The 15,504-nt window shown below is 42.6% G+C and overlaps 1 protein-coding gene across 23 annotated transcripts in view; it reads right to left on the reverse strand.

Moving 5' to 3' along the window:
• Ehbp1 (EH domain binding protein 1) overlaps positions 1 to 15,504 on the reverse strand; it is a 253,134-nt gene that overhangs the window by 71,150 nt on the left and 166,480 nt on the right. For all 23 annotated transcript variants that reach the window (NM_001305130.1, XM_087583553.1, XM_087583548.1 and 20 more), the window contains 2 exon segments: positions 8,869 to 9,012; positions 14,554 to 15,438. In NM_001305130.1, the coding sequence (NP_001292059.1) occupies positions 8,869 to 9,012; positions 14,554 to 15,438 (1,029 nt within the window).

The raw sequence follows: 15,504 nt of genomic DNA on the forward strand, positions 1-15,504 counted from the left end.
CTAAAGGTGACCAGAAGAGATGACCCAGACAATCCCTCCAGAAGCCAACAGGCAGGAGATTCTTTACCTTCTAAGTCCTGTAGCAGGCATGACTTCAGGCTAATGTATACATAAGCAGCCCGTTAGGAAGTGAATACTTTCATCTACTCTAAGATGGCAAGGAAAGCCTCAATTCAACTGAATTCTCATTAAGGCACTGCAAGGTCCTCGTACAATATCAGAGAGAGTCTTCATCAATAACATCTCAAAACTAATAGTTAAAATATAGTTGCACACATTCGCTAAGTAAACAGAGTCACAGAAATAGACTTACTAGGCTTTTATGAGATAAGAGAATCAGGAAACTAATCAGACAACTTTCTTTTCTACGGTTAATTTTTAAATGCTATTCAAACCTCTTTTGGGAATGGGGCTGTTTCAAAGGGCTCATTTTGCACTGACCATGTCAAAGGAGGTCAGAGACCATCAAATATAAAGTCCCCACACTGCTGTGGCACAGATAGACTATGCGGCTAAAATCAAACAAGGGCCAATTAAACTAATCATAACGTCCCAGTGCACACAAGGAAGCTCACCTGGTATTTCTGGACCTCTTTCATGAATTTTCACATTTACTCAGTTTTGGGTACTATAATTGCCTTGACCAAAATACTGTGAAATTACTGCTCTGATCTACTAATGGCTGCAAAAATCAAGTCATTGTGGTTTCATGCCAAGGGGCCATAGTAAGGTGGTGCACTGATTTCTGACATAGAAGACAACTTCTAAAAACTCAAAAGAGAAAATTAACAGGATGTGGTTCACATTGCCAAAAACTATTCATTAATTACCAATTTAATCACGGCTGGAGGCATGACATTACAAAAATCTGGCTGAAAGTTCTAATAGATTATGAAGACCACCTAAGAAGAGTGACCAAGAAATGTACAAAACAATTAATACTGTTTCACTGCTATCAAAGACACTCAGACGATTTTACATCAAGGGAAGCAGAGGCATGAGTAGCTTCACAGTGCCACCACTAGGAACTGTAAATACAATAGCACACAATTAGTGATGCATATGCGACTTCATTCAAAGCATATATCCTTGGGAAAGGCAGAACACGATAAGGAGAACAAAGGAAACATTAAGGAATGAAATGAATGAAGATTTAAACTCTACTCTGGTGCATGCTGAGCAGGGACAGGATAGGTGGTATGAAATATGTCTTAGCAACAGTGTTATCATCCTGGGATATCAACACAACCCTGAACAGCCACGTGGGAAACGCTCGTGGTCATTAACAGTGGTAATAAAAGAGTGTCCCCGATACTGAGACATCTAGGTCTAGCTTTTATGCTCATGATATTCTTGAGCAAATAGGATTTTTAAATCTAGGGGCTTATAGGGACACAATAGGAAAGGTGCTTAGGGGTTTCCCCCTCAACAATGCTGGGTTTTGTGTGACCCTAGAGATACGCCAGCAGGCTAACAATATGTTTTCTAAGAATTCTAGTAACTATTGTTAGAAATGCAGACTTCAAACCAACTTATATTTAGACAGGACAGATAAGGTATTATTTAAATCACAGAGAATGAAAACCGTCACCTTGTACAGATATTTATGTGGGACCCAGGAGCACATCACTGGTCTTCACTAAAGCACAACTGTAGAAAGGTTAGACATCGCCTAATGTGTCTTGCGGCTCTGAGATGGATTATGTACAGTTGAGCTTTTGATGACTGTGTTGAAGTAAAATACAAAAGATATTTTCATCTTGGTGCCCTAGGCATATTCTAGTTCAAATGGAGAATAAAATATCTCTAAAGATAAAGTACTCTTTTTTTTTAAGGTTTTAGATTTCTTTTTATAGAAACTGAAAATCATGCCCTTAATCATTTAAATTACAGAATAGTGTTAATCTATCTCTCCCTAGTAGAGATAATAACAAGTGCAATTAAGAAAAATAAGTTTTCATATGAATTTAATTTTAAAACTTTGATCAACAGAGGTTACTAAGTATAACATTTATATATTATATCTATATGTGTGGCTATACATACAAATTACAAAAAGGCTATTCAGGTTTTTATGAAAATGATAAAAAATTTAGATTAATTTCATCTTAGTTTATGGATATGACTATTCTACCTGCATCTGTACACCGCACACTTGCCTGCAGCCCATGGAGGTCAGAGAAGGCGTCAGCTCTTCAGGAGGGGGTTAGAAATGGATGTGAACTCCTGTGTGGGTGCTGGGATCAAACCTGGGTTCTCAGCAACACCAACAAATTCTCTTAATCACTGCTCCAGCTGCTTTTACAAAATGATATGATTTCTTTTTTTTACCAAGTGGATGATTATTCCATCTTTTATTATCTGGAAAATAGTCACTAGGCTAATTTAAATCTACTATATACAACAAGTTCTGTTTAAATGAATAGTTTTCCAACAAACATCGAAAGCACAAGACTGATTAACCCACCCTCATGACGACAAGATGCATTTCAAAGGTTTAAGTTGGGGGACGGAGAGGCGCTTCAGTGGGTAGAGTGCCCACTGCTCTGGCAGGAGAGGGGAGTTTGGGGTTTGGGTTGACTCCAGGGCATCAGATGCCCTCTTCTGGACTCCACAGACAACTGTACACACACGTGATCACACACACAAGCACATAATTAAAATAAGAAGAATCATTAAGGTTTAACATGCAAAAGAGTTTGCATTCTCCTTCATAAGTCACATGGGTTTATTTCTAAGTCCAGTACAACAAAATAGTGTATTTTTAAAATTAGTAAATCTTGAAGGACTGATCAAACTAAAATCTTTTATGAAATATAGTTTCCTTTCGGTTCAAACAATCCTGCAAACATTTGAAGGTAAACACTGCAAACCTTCCAGGACTGACTAGGCTACGGGCTGGTTCTCCCAGCTGCTAAGGAGAGAGCCAGTCTTCTACTGTGTATAATGGTGTCATTGTCCTGAGATACTAAATAATGGAGGAAACGCCAAGTCTGCTTTAGAAGAGGGCCAGAATCCATTTCTGTTACTTATTTTATGAAGTATAAAATAAGTCTTAGAAAATTTACACTTACAAAAAGACGTTGTAAGTATGAGGGTTTTGTCTGTATACATGTATAGCAACATGTCATGTGCCTAGTCTAGCAGCTGCGGAGTCTGTAAGAGTTATTTGGATCCCTTAAAACTGGAATGACAGATGGTTGAGGGCTCCTTGAGGGTACTGGGAACTGAAGCAGGGTCCTCTGCAGAAGCAAGGCCTGCTTTGTGTCTCCTCAATCCTGCTTTGTCTTTTAAAGAAGCTTCCTCCTTAGTTGTTTTCTTCCTAAAAAGCCTGAGTGGTGTTTACTCATCCCGTTGTCTCCTGAGAATAACTGAACTAGTCTGTTCATGTGGAATCAGGCAGGTACGACCACCAGGCTGTGTTCCGTGACTTAGAATTTGCTCCCCAGACTTGAAGCACATAGCTTGAGTAGCCATGAAAATGTCCAGTAGAATGCTGGGATTCAGGGCAGACTTGGTAGCTGAATTCTAGTACAAGTCCCCAAACATGAAAAAGCCAGATGTGTGGGGGAAGGGATGACTTCCTGAGTGAAGCTGACTGGTATGAGCACAGCACAGCCATGTCAAGGACCCCAGCACCGCAGACCCACGGGGACTGCAAGGGCTTCTGTGGTCTAAGTACAAATACAAAGAGGGAAGGAACGATCTTTAGCTAAAACTCCAGCTTTAACTGTCAACTATCTATTACACTTACCAAACACAGGGCACTAGGCACTGAGTCCTTGTGCTTAAGTGGTGCAGAGCTCAACAGAGTAGACTAGTGCGCTTCTCGTAAATACGGAAGAGGACAGTAGCAAGAGACTCAGGAAGGAGAAATAGCAAACGCTTGACACAAGAACACAAGAATGCGGTAACTCCAGATGCAACGTGAAGCTGCACTGAGAACTGCAGACAGAAGATGAGGCCAGGAGAGGAGCAGGACTGTAGGGGCCTTAAGGACTGAGAAAAGAGCTGGGATTTATTCTCTGAGGGAAGGTGATGCGACCAGAGGGTTCTAAGGCTTTGTGTCTTCAAATCGCTATTTAAAATGCTTTTCTCTTTATATTTTACAATCCTAAATATCCTAAAAAGTACAACTTTGCTTCCTTTAGTCCTTAGCTTTAACCCCTTTGACTTGCCAGTAAACCTTTACCCTCAGTCTAGACCTCGGATAAAGTCTAAATAAGTGGTTTATCTGTGCAGACCGCAGGGACATTATCCCATGGGCTATGTACTCCAGCAAGAATTATAGTTCTATTCATGTTCATCACTGAAAGGCTCTCAGCTGTACAGGAACAAAGTACAGAGGGAAGTACATTGTTACAGAGTCTCAACCAATGGTCTCCTAGGCAACACAAAGTTCCACAAAGTTCTTTAGCAACACCTGACCACTCTCAGCTGGGTCTCCCTCTGGCTGTCTTGAACTCACTCTGTAGACCAGGCTGCCCTTGAACCAACAGAGATCTACTTGCCTCCACCTCCCAAGTGCTGGGATTAAAGGTTTTCTGTAAACTCTTCAAGACCTTAAGCTTAGTATCTATTTCTCCAAGATTCAAGGCCATTGTTAGATACCAGCCTATGTACTGAGTGCGTGACTCCTCGTGGGGCTCCTCACATAGTCTGAGGATGCAGTGAGTAGCACGCACGTTCTTCCAGCCCAGCAAGCTGACTTTTGGTAACTACCACACATTATACACAGGGTAAGGTAGACAGCAATGTCTTAAAAGAGAAAGACTTCTACAAATAAAGGTAGAGTAAAGTTAGAGTAAAAACAACAAACATCGTTTCACCAGAAGAAAACTCTAGACATCTGAAGGTGGGTGGATGAGGCCTTGTTTTATTTAACAAAAGTCTTTTAAAATGGAGTTGCTGACTCTGTAGAGCATGCTGGGAATGCTCTGGCAGCCATGGCTCTCTGGTCCCTCTTTCCTATCAATTTCAGTGTCAAGCGGGAAATTTTTATCTCAAACTTTTACAAACAGCAAAACAGAACCAGAGACAGAACCTGTTTCCTGTCTGGACAGCCCACTTTCACTTTCTGTGTCCTCCTGTGTCCGCGGGTTTCCAAACCGCGGAGAGCGCTGACGGACAGCACACCTTTGTATAAGAGCTTCTCAGAAACAAGGGGAAATGACCAAATTTTTAAATATACTTTGTCCTTGAAAATGTGTCAATCCTGTATCAAGTTTCATATAAAGGGAACAGCCAGGTCTAAGCTTCGTATTTATGAAACTGGACACACCCGCGTGCTTTCCATTCTTCGTCTTACGCACTACCGGGTGTCAGAACACTAGCAATAGTCCTGCAGACACACCGACTGCAAACTGCTCTACCCACTGTCGTGGGCCTGGGCACCTGAGACACGAGCGCCAGAGAAATACAGAGGAGAAGAGCGTTTTCAACTGAACCTGAACTTTTGACAGAGAAAAGGAGGTACTGCCACAGGATCTTCTATGCCACATGCTCTGAGACACTGAACTCATGCTTCCAACTTAATCGTGGGTGTGCACCTTCTCTCCTCCCCGTGTGACCGTCCAGGCTGATACAGTCTGGTAAAAGTGACTTTGAGACGGAATCGTAAGGCACAGTAAAGGGTATAAGCAAAGGAATGTAAGCTGACATGGATAGAACAGGAGAAAATATCTGCAAACCACGGATTTAGTAAGGTGTTAATGTCCAAGCTATATAGCATCAATAGCTACAAACCAAGAAACAAGAACAAAAAACCCAAACTTTTGATTTGAATAAAAATCTGGGAGAACTCTAATGGGTAGTTTACTTGTCCAAAGAAAATAATATACCAGTGAAAAGAGCAGTATCAGTAACCATGAGAAAAATTCAGATGAAAACCCCACAGACCTAGCACCTCCCACTGTTGCACAACAGAAGCTTGAGGCCAGAGTGGTCGCAGGCCTGTGATTTCAGCACACAGAGGCATGAAGATGAAGAGTTCAAGGCCACCCTGGAGAACACACCATGTTTGAATAAAACCCCAAACCAGATCAACAGACAATGAAGACACTGGCAGCGCTGTGGATGCAGAATGAAACAGTATGGCTGCTTTAACAGTACGCAGACGCCTTAACAACTGAGCAGAGACCGACCCCAGACTATCCGGAAATCCCAAAGAGTGAAAATGGGGCCGGGCATGGTGGTGCACACCACCTGTAATTACAGCACTCCCAGTAGAGGCAGGAGGGTGTCTGGGAGCTCAAGGCCAGTGTGGTCTATACAGTAAGTTCAGTGTCAGTCAGGGACCTATCAGGATCCCATCAAGCGAGTGAACAGACACCAGTCAGAAATACTAGGTGATTCCACTTATGTGAGGTACTGAAAAGTTAACCCTATCATGTCAAAGAGTTGAATAATGGCTGCCAGGAGCTAAAGAGAGGGGGATAGGAAGGCATTAGTCAACATGGATAGAGCTTCAGTTAGGAAAATGAGGAAGTTTCAAGGATCTGCACTGGACCTATAGATTACACTTAGAAAATAAGATGATGTGTCTTTCCTAATGCAATTTTCTTCTACTGCAGCGTTTCTGTTACAGTAAAATAAACTAGAATGAGTGCTCCTCTGCAGCTTTCAGGGTGTCTTCCTTTCCTCCTCTGCAGCTTTCAGGGTGTCTTCCTTTCCTAGCCTGCTTTCATTCGTTACGTACTTTTTTACATAGTAACACATCTAGTATGGATAAGTTTCAACACTTACATATCAACCAAGTGAAGTTTCACATTATTACTTCCCATCCCTGGGAGTTGGCTCACCCACCACTAAGCTGGTCCCCCTCTGGCTCAGTGACAGCTTCTGGGCCCCAGTTCCAGATGTGTGTGCACAGCACAGGTACAGGTGCTGGGAACATCTGTTATCCGCTGTGTTCCTGCAGATCTCGGGAGCTGACACTCTGTGTCACCAAGCAGTACGTACCGAGTCTCCCACGTCTCAGGGCGGGGTGTGCGCTTTGCGTTTTGATGCATTTGGGAGTTTGGGCTTTCACACTAGGGATGCTCAAACTGCATTCTACTCTGAACGGATCATGTTTATTCATTCCTTGTTGATGCACATAAAATTTTGTCTAGTTTTTGCATAGCACAACGTAAGGACTATGAAGCCAGTCATTACGGTACATGTCTTTAGTCCCGGCACTCGGAAGGCAGAGCGGGTAGACAGATAATGTATATATTAAGTATTTTGAATTTAAAATCAATCAGTATATTTTTAATTTACTCATTTTCTACATTATATTTAGATAATTAGAAACTGATTGCTCAGTGTTTAGTACCTGAGAGATTTCCATGGATACGGTATCAACACAAACCCTTTCCTGCCATGGTTCATCCCTGGAGTGGCTCCTTCAGCAGCCTAAGCTTAGTTCAGCCCTCAGCTTTCGAGTCCTGGGCCTCCCTCTTCATTTCTGCTACGACACACAGCTCTCATGCCCTGTGGTTACCATCTCTCTTCTCACCAGAACAAGATGTTCACAAAGAAACAAACTTGCTTCAGATACACAACAAATCTGTCTGGCAAATAACAGGGTCTATAAATTGACGTTATAACAGATAATTAAGCACCGAGAAAAATAATATAAAGTCTACATGTTTTTCTTTAGAACAGTTCTCAAAATTAGTGTTTTTCTTTATTTCTTGTCTGTCTGTTTGTCCATCTGTCTGTCCATCCGTCTGTCTCTATTTAATTGAGACAAGGGTCTCCCTGCAGTATGTAGCCCAGACTGGCAAATACGCCTCTTGTCTCTACCTCTTCCTCAGTACTGGGATTACACCATGAGGCGTTATGTCATTTCAACTTAGTATTTTTCAAACTTTTGTGACCATGATATGTAGTTAAAAAATATTTGTGACTAAGGTCCAGGAAGCACACGGATCAATGAATTAAAAAAAAGTTTCACACTTACACACAAATCCATCAAGTATAGTGAATTTCATATGTTCTAGTCTCGCTTTTGTTAACAATAATGGCCAAGTAAACTTATTTTATATCTTCTTATTTCGTGAAGACCTAAAATTTAGAAACATGACCCTAGGTTGGAGATCAATGAACTGGCATCCACGTGACTTGAAATAGAATCTGATTTTTATGTGAGGTCATTGCAGTTTTCAGTGAGAAGTTTCACCCTGTGCCGTTCTGGAAGATGTCTACTGTTGGATGTTCAGTATTACCCACAAAGCACTGTACAGAACTGAGACACGGAGACAACGTGACAACATGAGGACAGAGGTTTACGTTAGGGTTCAAATCCCTGGTCACCATTTACTGACCAGAATACCTTACAAAACTCTGAATGCCTATCAGCTTCTGTCTTGCTCTCTGGGAAGTAGAATATCTCCATGGAGTCATGTAAAATACACACTGCAGATAATAAGATGTTAAAAACTATTGCTTCTGGGGTTGGGGATGTAGCTCTGTGGTAGAGCGCTTGCCTAGCAAGCGCAAGGCCCTGGGTTCGGTCCCCAGCTCCGAAAAAAAAAAAAAAAAAAAAGAAAAAAAAAGAAAAAACTATTGCTTCTAACAAAATCCTATGGAGAGAGATCTTAAATAGAATATAGTCAGTCATAAGATGTAAATGAACAAACCAGGTATTTACAGCATATACTGTCTATTCCAGAGCCACACTGTTCCTCAGAGGCAGCTAACAGCACTGCGTAGCAGTGATAACGGTGTGGCTGGTCCCACTGAATGGACCCGTCAGCTGAGTAAGTGATCGTGGACCCGCAGTCTACAGCCTATGGAGAGTGGCTGGTCCCACTGCCCCCCTTCGCCCATCACCACTGTGACCACTGAGAACCCTGTGCTATTCCTGCGACCCGTGCTCCTCACATCATTTAGCTGCCTGCTGCAGAGCGCAGGGGCTGTGCTGCCGCCGTGCTTGCTCCCCGCCTTGAAAGCAGCATCTCTTCTTGCTTGCTCAAGCAGAACTCTCGCTCTTTCTTTCAGCTCCTCTTGTCTGGACAACATTCGGTGCTTAAAAGCAAAGATACAGAATTAGAAGCCAAACCACATAACGCAGTCAAAGGTTAGGTAACATTAAAATAGTTAGGTGCACAGTCCTCGTAACAGGAATGTTGAGAAGAAACTGTGGAATGGATATATAAATTTTGACAAAAATAAACATAACTATTCCCTAATACTGGATGAAACTTCAATATACATCTATAACTTACTTATTATTATTATTATTATTATTATTATTATTAATTGTGTGTGTGTGTGCATGAAGTGTGTGCATGGGTGCAAGGTGTGCACATGCATAGTGTGGATGTAAGAGGGCAACTTTAGGGGTTGTTTTTCTCCTTCCGTTGTGGATTCTGGGGATGAGACTTGGGTCATCAGGTTTGCATGGCAATGGCTTATACCAGCAGGGCAACTCTCATTAGATTTTATGTGAACATATTCTCATAAGAGACATGTCAGTATCAGATGATATATTCAGGTCTTCTTGTAAGCACCAATCAAAGATATAATAATAGAGAGTTCAGTTCTATTTTTATAGTCTAATAGAACTGACAACTGTTTATCTTGACTTAATAAACTGTCCCACATTTAAATATCTGTGGCAATATTCTTTTAAACTTTTGCAAGTATTTACAGGAAATCCCAAGCTTGCATGTATGCATGCATACATACATGCAGTATGTATGTAGTCAAAGGTCTCACTGTGTAGTCTGAGCTTTTTTTGAACTCTTTCTGTAGCTAATCCAGGTTAGCCTTCAGCTCTGAGTCTACTTGCTTCCATTAGCAGAGCTCTGGGGTTACCGAATACTGCTGTCATACTCTGTGAACAGAACCTGCAAAACTTCTCCATTGATCATTCCCTTTACAATGAAGCAATCTTAGCAGAGTTGAAAACCATTATGTGTTAATGAGTAATCTTATGATGTGTTTTTGGAGAACGAATATTGGCCAGAAATGGAAGCCAGTTCTTAAACAGTGGTATTAATCAGAAGCATGACATTCGCATTAGTTTAAGAACTTTAGAATGACTTGGTCTCCCTACGGCTGTGTACTCGTGGGTGAATGGGCATGAGAGTAGGCCAGCTTGCACAATGGCAGTGTGAGAGAGGAATACAAGAGGCATTAGCAGAGTCAGACAAGATAAAGATTAAATAGTACTATATACACATCTAAATGATTTATTTTTATTTTATGTACACTGATGTGATGTTGTCAGATCCCCTGCAACTACAGTCAGACTGTTGTGAGCTGTTATGTGGGTGCTGGGAACTGAACCTGCGTCCTTTTGAAGAGCAAGGAGTGCTCTCGACCACCTAGTCACGTCTCCAGCCCCATATTACTGTATTTTAACTCAATTTCCCTATCTTACAATAAAACAACTGACCTGCTGGACGACCCCACTGGGTCTGGATCCTACAGTCCATGACTTCACGCCGCCATGTAAACACTGCAAGTTGTGTTTTGGTCTTAAAAGCACATAAACACTTTGTTTCTAATTCAAAATGTATGTACTTCATATTTATTGTAGGGATTTTAGAAAACAAATGCAAGTAAAGTAACAGTAAGTTAGTAGTTATGGCACCGAGAGATCATTACTGTGTAGCCTTACCAGCCTTCTGTACTGCTTGCACCGCCCTCAGCACTTCTTCACTTCATACTTCATTGCAAGGGAATATTTCCTGATTACCTCAAGTACTTCTCCTGGAAACATGATTCTTTTTTTTCTTTTTTTCGGAGCTGGGGACCGAACCCAGGGCCTTGTGCTTCCTAGGTAAGCGCTCTACCACTGAGCTAAATCCCCAGCCCCTGGAAACATGATTCTTAACAGGATGCCATGCGATCTACTATACAGATACCCAAGACCTCATTTTACCAGACATATAGGGTGTTAGTAAGTTTTTCCCTATCATAAATGCTTTTATGAACATCTTGATACATACTTGAATCATTTTCTTAGGTAAAATTTCTGAAGGGAATAACACACTGGGTTTGGTGGGTACACGGGGTGGAACTTGGTACCACTGAGCTACCTTCCAGCCATATTAAATTTTATTTTGAGGTAAGAGTCTTGTCCAGAGAACCTGTAATTGACAGAGACACATGCCACCCATCTAGCTTTTCTTCCCCCACAAAAGAGTTCAACTAATTCTCTTGACTCAGCTTCTGAGCCTGGCTAAAAAATAGTGTGTGTGTGTGTATGTGTGTGTGTGTGTGTGTGTGTGTGTGTGTACACAGTACACATGTGGAGGCCAGAGGCACAGGGCGACAGATACACACTCTCACTCAGCTTTGTGAGCCTTGTGAATCCGGACTCAAGAGTTCACGCTTCCTCCTCAGCCCCAACATAAACATTGCAAGGGAACTTGAGACTCACTGCTAAAAATGCCCTTCAGCTGCCTGACTGCTGTACACGTGAGCTATGGGGTTTCAGTGCTGTTATGATCAAAGCCAAAGAGGCATCTGAACGTAAGGAGGAGGGTGTCAGAGTTAGGATAGCTTTCAAGTTTATCACAGAACTGCAAGCAACTTGGTGAGCCCTACCTTCTCATGGAATGGACAGTTTACAGAAGTCACAGGAAAGCTACATGATTGTCATCATATGCACTAGAGACGGAAGTGGTATGTCTGTAAGTCCATATTAAGTTGTTGTAGCTCCTGTGAGCTAGCACTCACACGACTCATGCTAGCTTACTAAGTACTAAGAAAGAGTAATCATCAACAAATTCTGACATAACATCCTCTTCTGGAAGATTTGACAGACCATTACATCATTCCCTTTATCCTGAGCAGAATTCCTTCTGTTGTTCCTTCCTTTCTTCATCATGGTCTTGTGCAGCTCAGGCTAGCTGGGAGCTCATGGCAGCACCTCCTTCCGCTGCCTCCTTAGCGAGCGAGTGAGGGGCTACAGGCATGAACTAGCTAACACACCTGGCTTTTCCAGTGAGTACAAAGCGGGGCCAACGAACAGCACACGCAATGCTCTCACCATTATGTGTAGCACACGGACTGTGCAGATGGCCTCTTAGGAGAATTAAATTTTAGAGTTAAAGGGTTAACAGATATTAGTTCATTTAACCTCTGTTGAAAACTGATGGTTTAAAATGCCAGTTAATAGATGACACTGCTAATTAATGGGGGGGAAATTCAAAATGAGAATTCATGTTCTTAGATTACTTCTCTTTTAATGGTTGATCAATTTCTATCTTTAAATACATTTGCTTCAAAATATAGTTCATAAGAATAATCTGTGTTGGGTAGAACTAAGGTTCATCAAATTCTGCAGCTGTCATTCAGCAAATAAAAACTGGCATTTTCCATTTCATTATGAAAAAAAAGCAACAAAAGGCCTTCAAGATGGCTCATTAATAGAATTACCTGCTTTTAAGCCCCATGACCCGAATTTGAGCCTGAAGCCCTCGCTGGAGAGAACTAATTCCTGAAGTGGTCTGTGCTCACGCCTATGAGTGTGTGTATCTGTGTGTGTGTGTGTGTGTGTGTGTGTGTGTGTGTGTGTGTGTGTGTATGCATGAGTGTGACCTACAATGACAAACTTAACAAGAGCAGCGGGGTTTCCCAATGCTTGTCTTTGGTCTGGGTACTATCGGAATCACAGAGTGAACTTGGTTTGCCTTTGGGTGTCACTGCGAAGGGCTCTGAAGAGCTTCTGTGCTCCCCAGTTGATGACTGGTTGGTTTTCCAACACTAGAGACTGACCCCAGGGCCTCCAGCACACTGGGCCAGACCTCCTGTTCTGAGCTGCATTCAAAGGCTGAGGCCCACTTCAGAACGGCCATGCGTTAGTGGACAGAGACTATTCTGGGGGTTGGAAGCACTATCAACAATTTCAAACCAGAGTGACTCAAAAAGTTGGTTTATAAAGGTTAAAGAAGTCTCATTTAGGGGTTGGGGATTTAGCTCAGTGGTAGAGCGCTTGCCTAGCAAGCGCAAGGCCCTGAGTTCGGTCCCCAGCTCCGAAAAAAAAAGAAAAAAGAAGTCTCATTTAGTGTAGTTTGCTTTAAAATTCTCTTTTTAAGTGACCATGTAAATGTTCTGAATGTAGCTGGTAGAATGCTTGCCTTCCATGCCTGAAGTCTGTCTTAATACCCATCCCACACACACTGGAGATAGTGGCTCATGGCTCCGATCCTGGCACTCAGGAAGCGAATAGGAGGATCTGTGTAGTGAGCTGGAGGACAGTCTGAGGTACACAAGTCTCTGTCTAAAAGAGACAGGAAGAAGGGGTGGGCTGAGAGATGAAGATCTAGCTCATCTCTCAAAGGGGGCCTGCAATAAACGTAAGGGGAAAATTCCTAATACAAAGAGTGTGTTGGCCGGGGGTGGCTGAGTCAGCCACTTTACTGACCGAGCACCCAGTCAGACCCCAGCAGCATCTTAGCAGCTATGGGAAACCTGTGCCTGTCTGTGAGGCCCCAGGTGACTGACACAGGCTAATCCTGTAGCCCACTGGCCTGTCAGCCCAGAGGAGTTGAGCCCCAAGTTCACATCCTTACTAACACAAGTAAAGACACCCACATATGCATATACAGACTGCACACAAAATGAAAATTAAAAAGGAAAAGAGGGTGTCATAATTTTATTGGCAGTTTTTGTTGTTCTACTTAAAACCAATCACACACACACACACACACACACACCTTATAACTGACAGTACCAGAGAATCAATACTAGAAATTTCAGGGGTAAGAGTTCAACATGATGTTTGTTATAGTCCCTCGTGGGAAGAAATACAGGTGTCACTAGAATGTCTGTTTTGGTTTTTTCAAAGCAGGGTCTCATTACTTAGCTCACACTAGCCTGGAATTTGCTCTCTAGCCCAGGAGGGCATCGAGCTCCAGATCCTCCTGCCTCAGAATGCCTTGGAGACAGTGAAAATAAGAACTAAGGAACGACACAGCTGACTGCCATTTCTATTGCAACTAAAATATGTAAGGTCACTATTCTGAATGCAAAGTCCACAATTTGGCATAGACAATTTAGAATGATGCTCACTTTGAATTCATGTCCTCCTGCATCAGAGTCCTGAGAAGGGGGCTACATGGGCCATCTTAAGCTCCTTTGACAGTCAAAATGAGCATTATAAATAATGGCATGTCTGTCTGTCTATCTGTCAGTGTATGAGTATATGCATATAACATAAATGCAATATCTCTGCGGAGGCTAGAGAAAGGTGTAGGACTCCCGGAGGCCAGAGTTACAGGTGGCTATGAGCCACCACGCATACTACGTACAAGTAGGTGCCGGTCCTCTGGGAGAGAGGTAAACGCTCTTAACTGACGAGCCGTTTCTCCATCCCTCGTAATGATAGTTTGATTTGAAAGCTGACATTCCTCATCCTTCAACCTTGAAGTTGGGCTTACAACACTGCATTTCAAACTTTAAACACATCGCAGGTATAGATCTCATGTATCTTTATGATAAGTAAGACTTTGCTTCTATTCACGTACGACATCGTCAAGTGTTCTAACAGAACGAATACAAAGCATAACCACTCATTAGACACCTACCCAGCACACACTGCGGCCCACTTACCTGGACTGGTTTACTGGCATGGTCTGCGTGATTTAAAGTGCTCTTGTCTGCATCTGGGTCAGACTCTATCTGCCTCAGAGAAGCACACGGTTTGTTTGTGAAGTCTGTGTCTCTGTTATATGAATATCCCAGTTTGGAAGGGGGGGATAACCTTGGCTTTTGGATAGCCAGTTCACCGTCCAATCTGCATTCCAAAGATCTGGAATTCTCTATTTTCTCTTGTTCCACATCACTCCTGGGATTTACAGGCTGAAGCTTTTGCTCATAGGTTGAGGGTAGAGACACATCCTTCTTTTTGCCGCTGACATATAAGTCCCTTAATTCTAAGTCCTCAGCTTTTGGTAGTCTCTTCTTGCCTAACAAAATCAGTGCTTGAGCTGAATCAGTACTAGAACTTAACCCAGGGTCATCGGACCCTGACGTCCTCCCGGAGCTCTGCTGGGACTTTTGCGGCTCCGTGTCACTTTTAGTCCTGCGGCAGTAAGGGGAGGCCGTGCTTGGACTAAGGTGGTCATCTGGGGTCTGGCGCTCACTTTCTGACTCTCCCACCCCACTGTCAGTAACAAACACAGAGTCATCCTGCGACAGGAGGTCCACGGCCCCACTGGCAGGCTGCTGCGATGCAGGCTTCAGATCGCTGAGCTCCGCATAGAATTTCTCTTGATCCACAGAACTGTTCGTGTCTGTTTCATAATTGCCAACTTTATAGGTGCTCTTACTGCTGTTTTCTTCTATCTGAACCACGTTCAGTTCTTGACCGCTAAAATGTGCCCTTATTTGATAGAGGTAAGTCATAACCGTCAGTTTGTCCGGGATTGCTAATAACACCATGTCAGAAGGTTCCAGTAAGCGGGAAATTCCAATGCTGGCAAATCCATCGTAAGCCTTCAAAGGGAAGCAGGACAAACAAATGATAAACTGAACAGCTTGGTCATCTATTTTAAAGAGAGC

This window comes from Rattus norvegicus, chromosome 14 (assembly GCF_021556685.1).
Source record: "Rattus norvegicus strain SHRSP/BbbUtx chromosome 14, alternate assembly SHRSP_T2T, whole genome shotgun sequence".
Classification (NCBI taxonomy): Eukaryota; Metazoa; Chordata; class Mammalia; order Rodentia; family Muridae; genus Rattus; species Rattus norvegicus.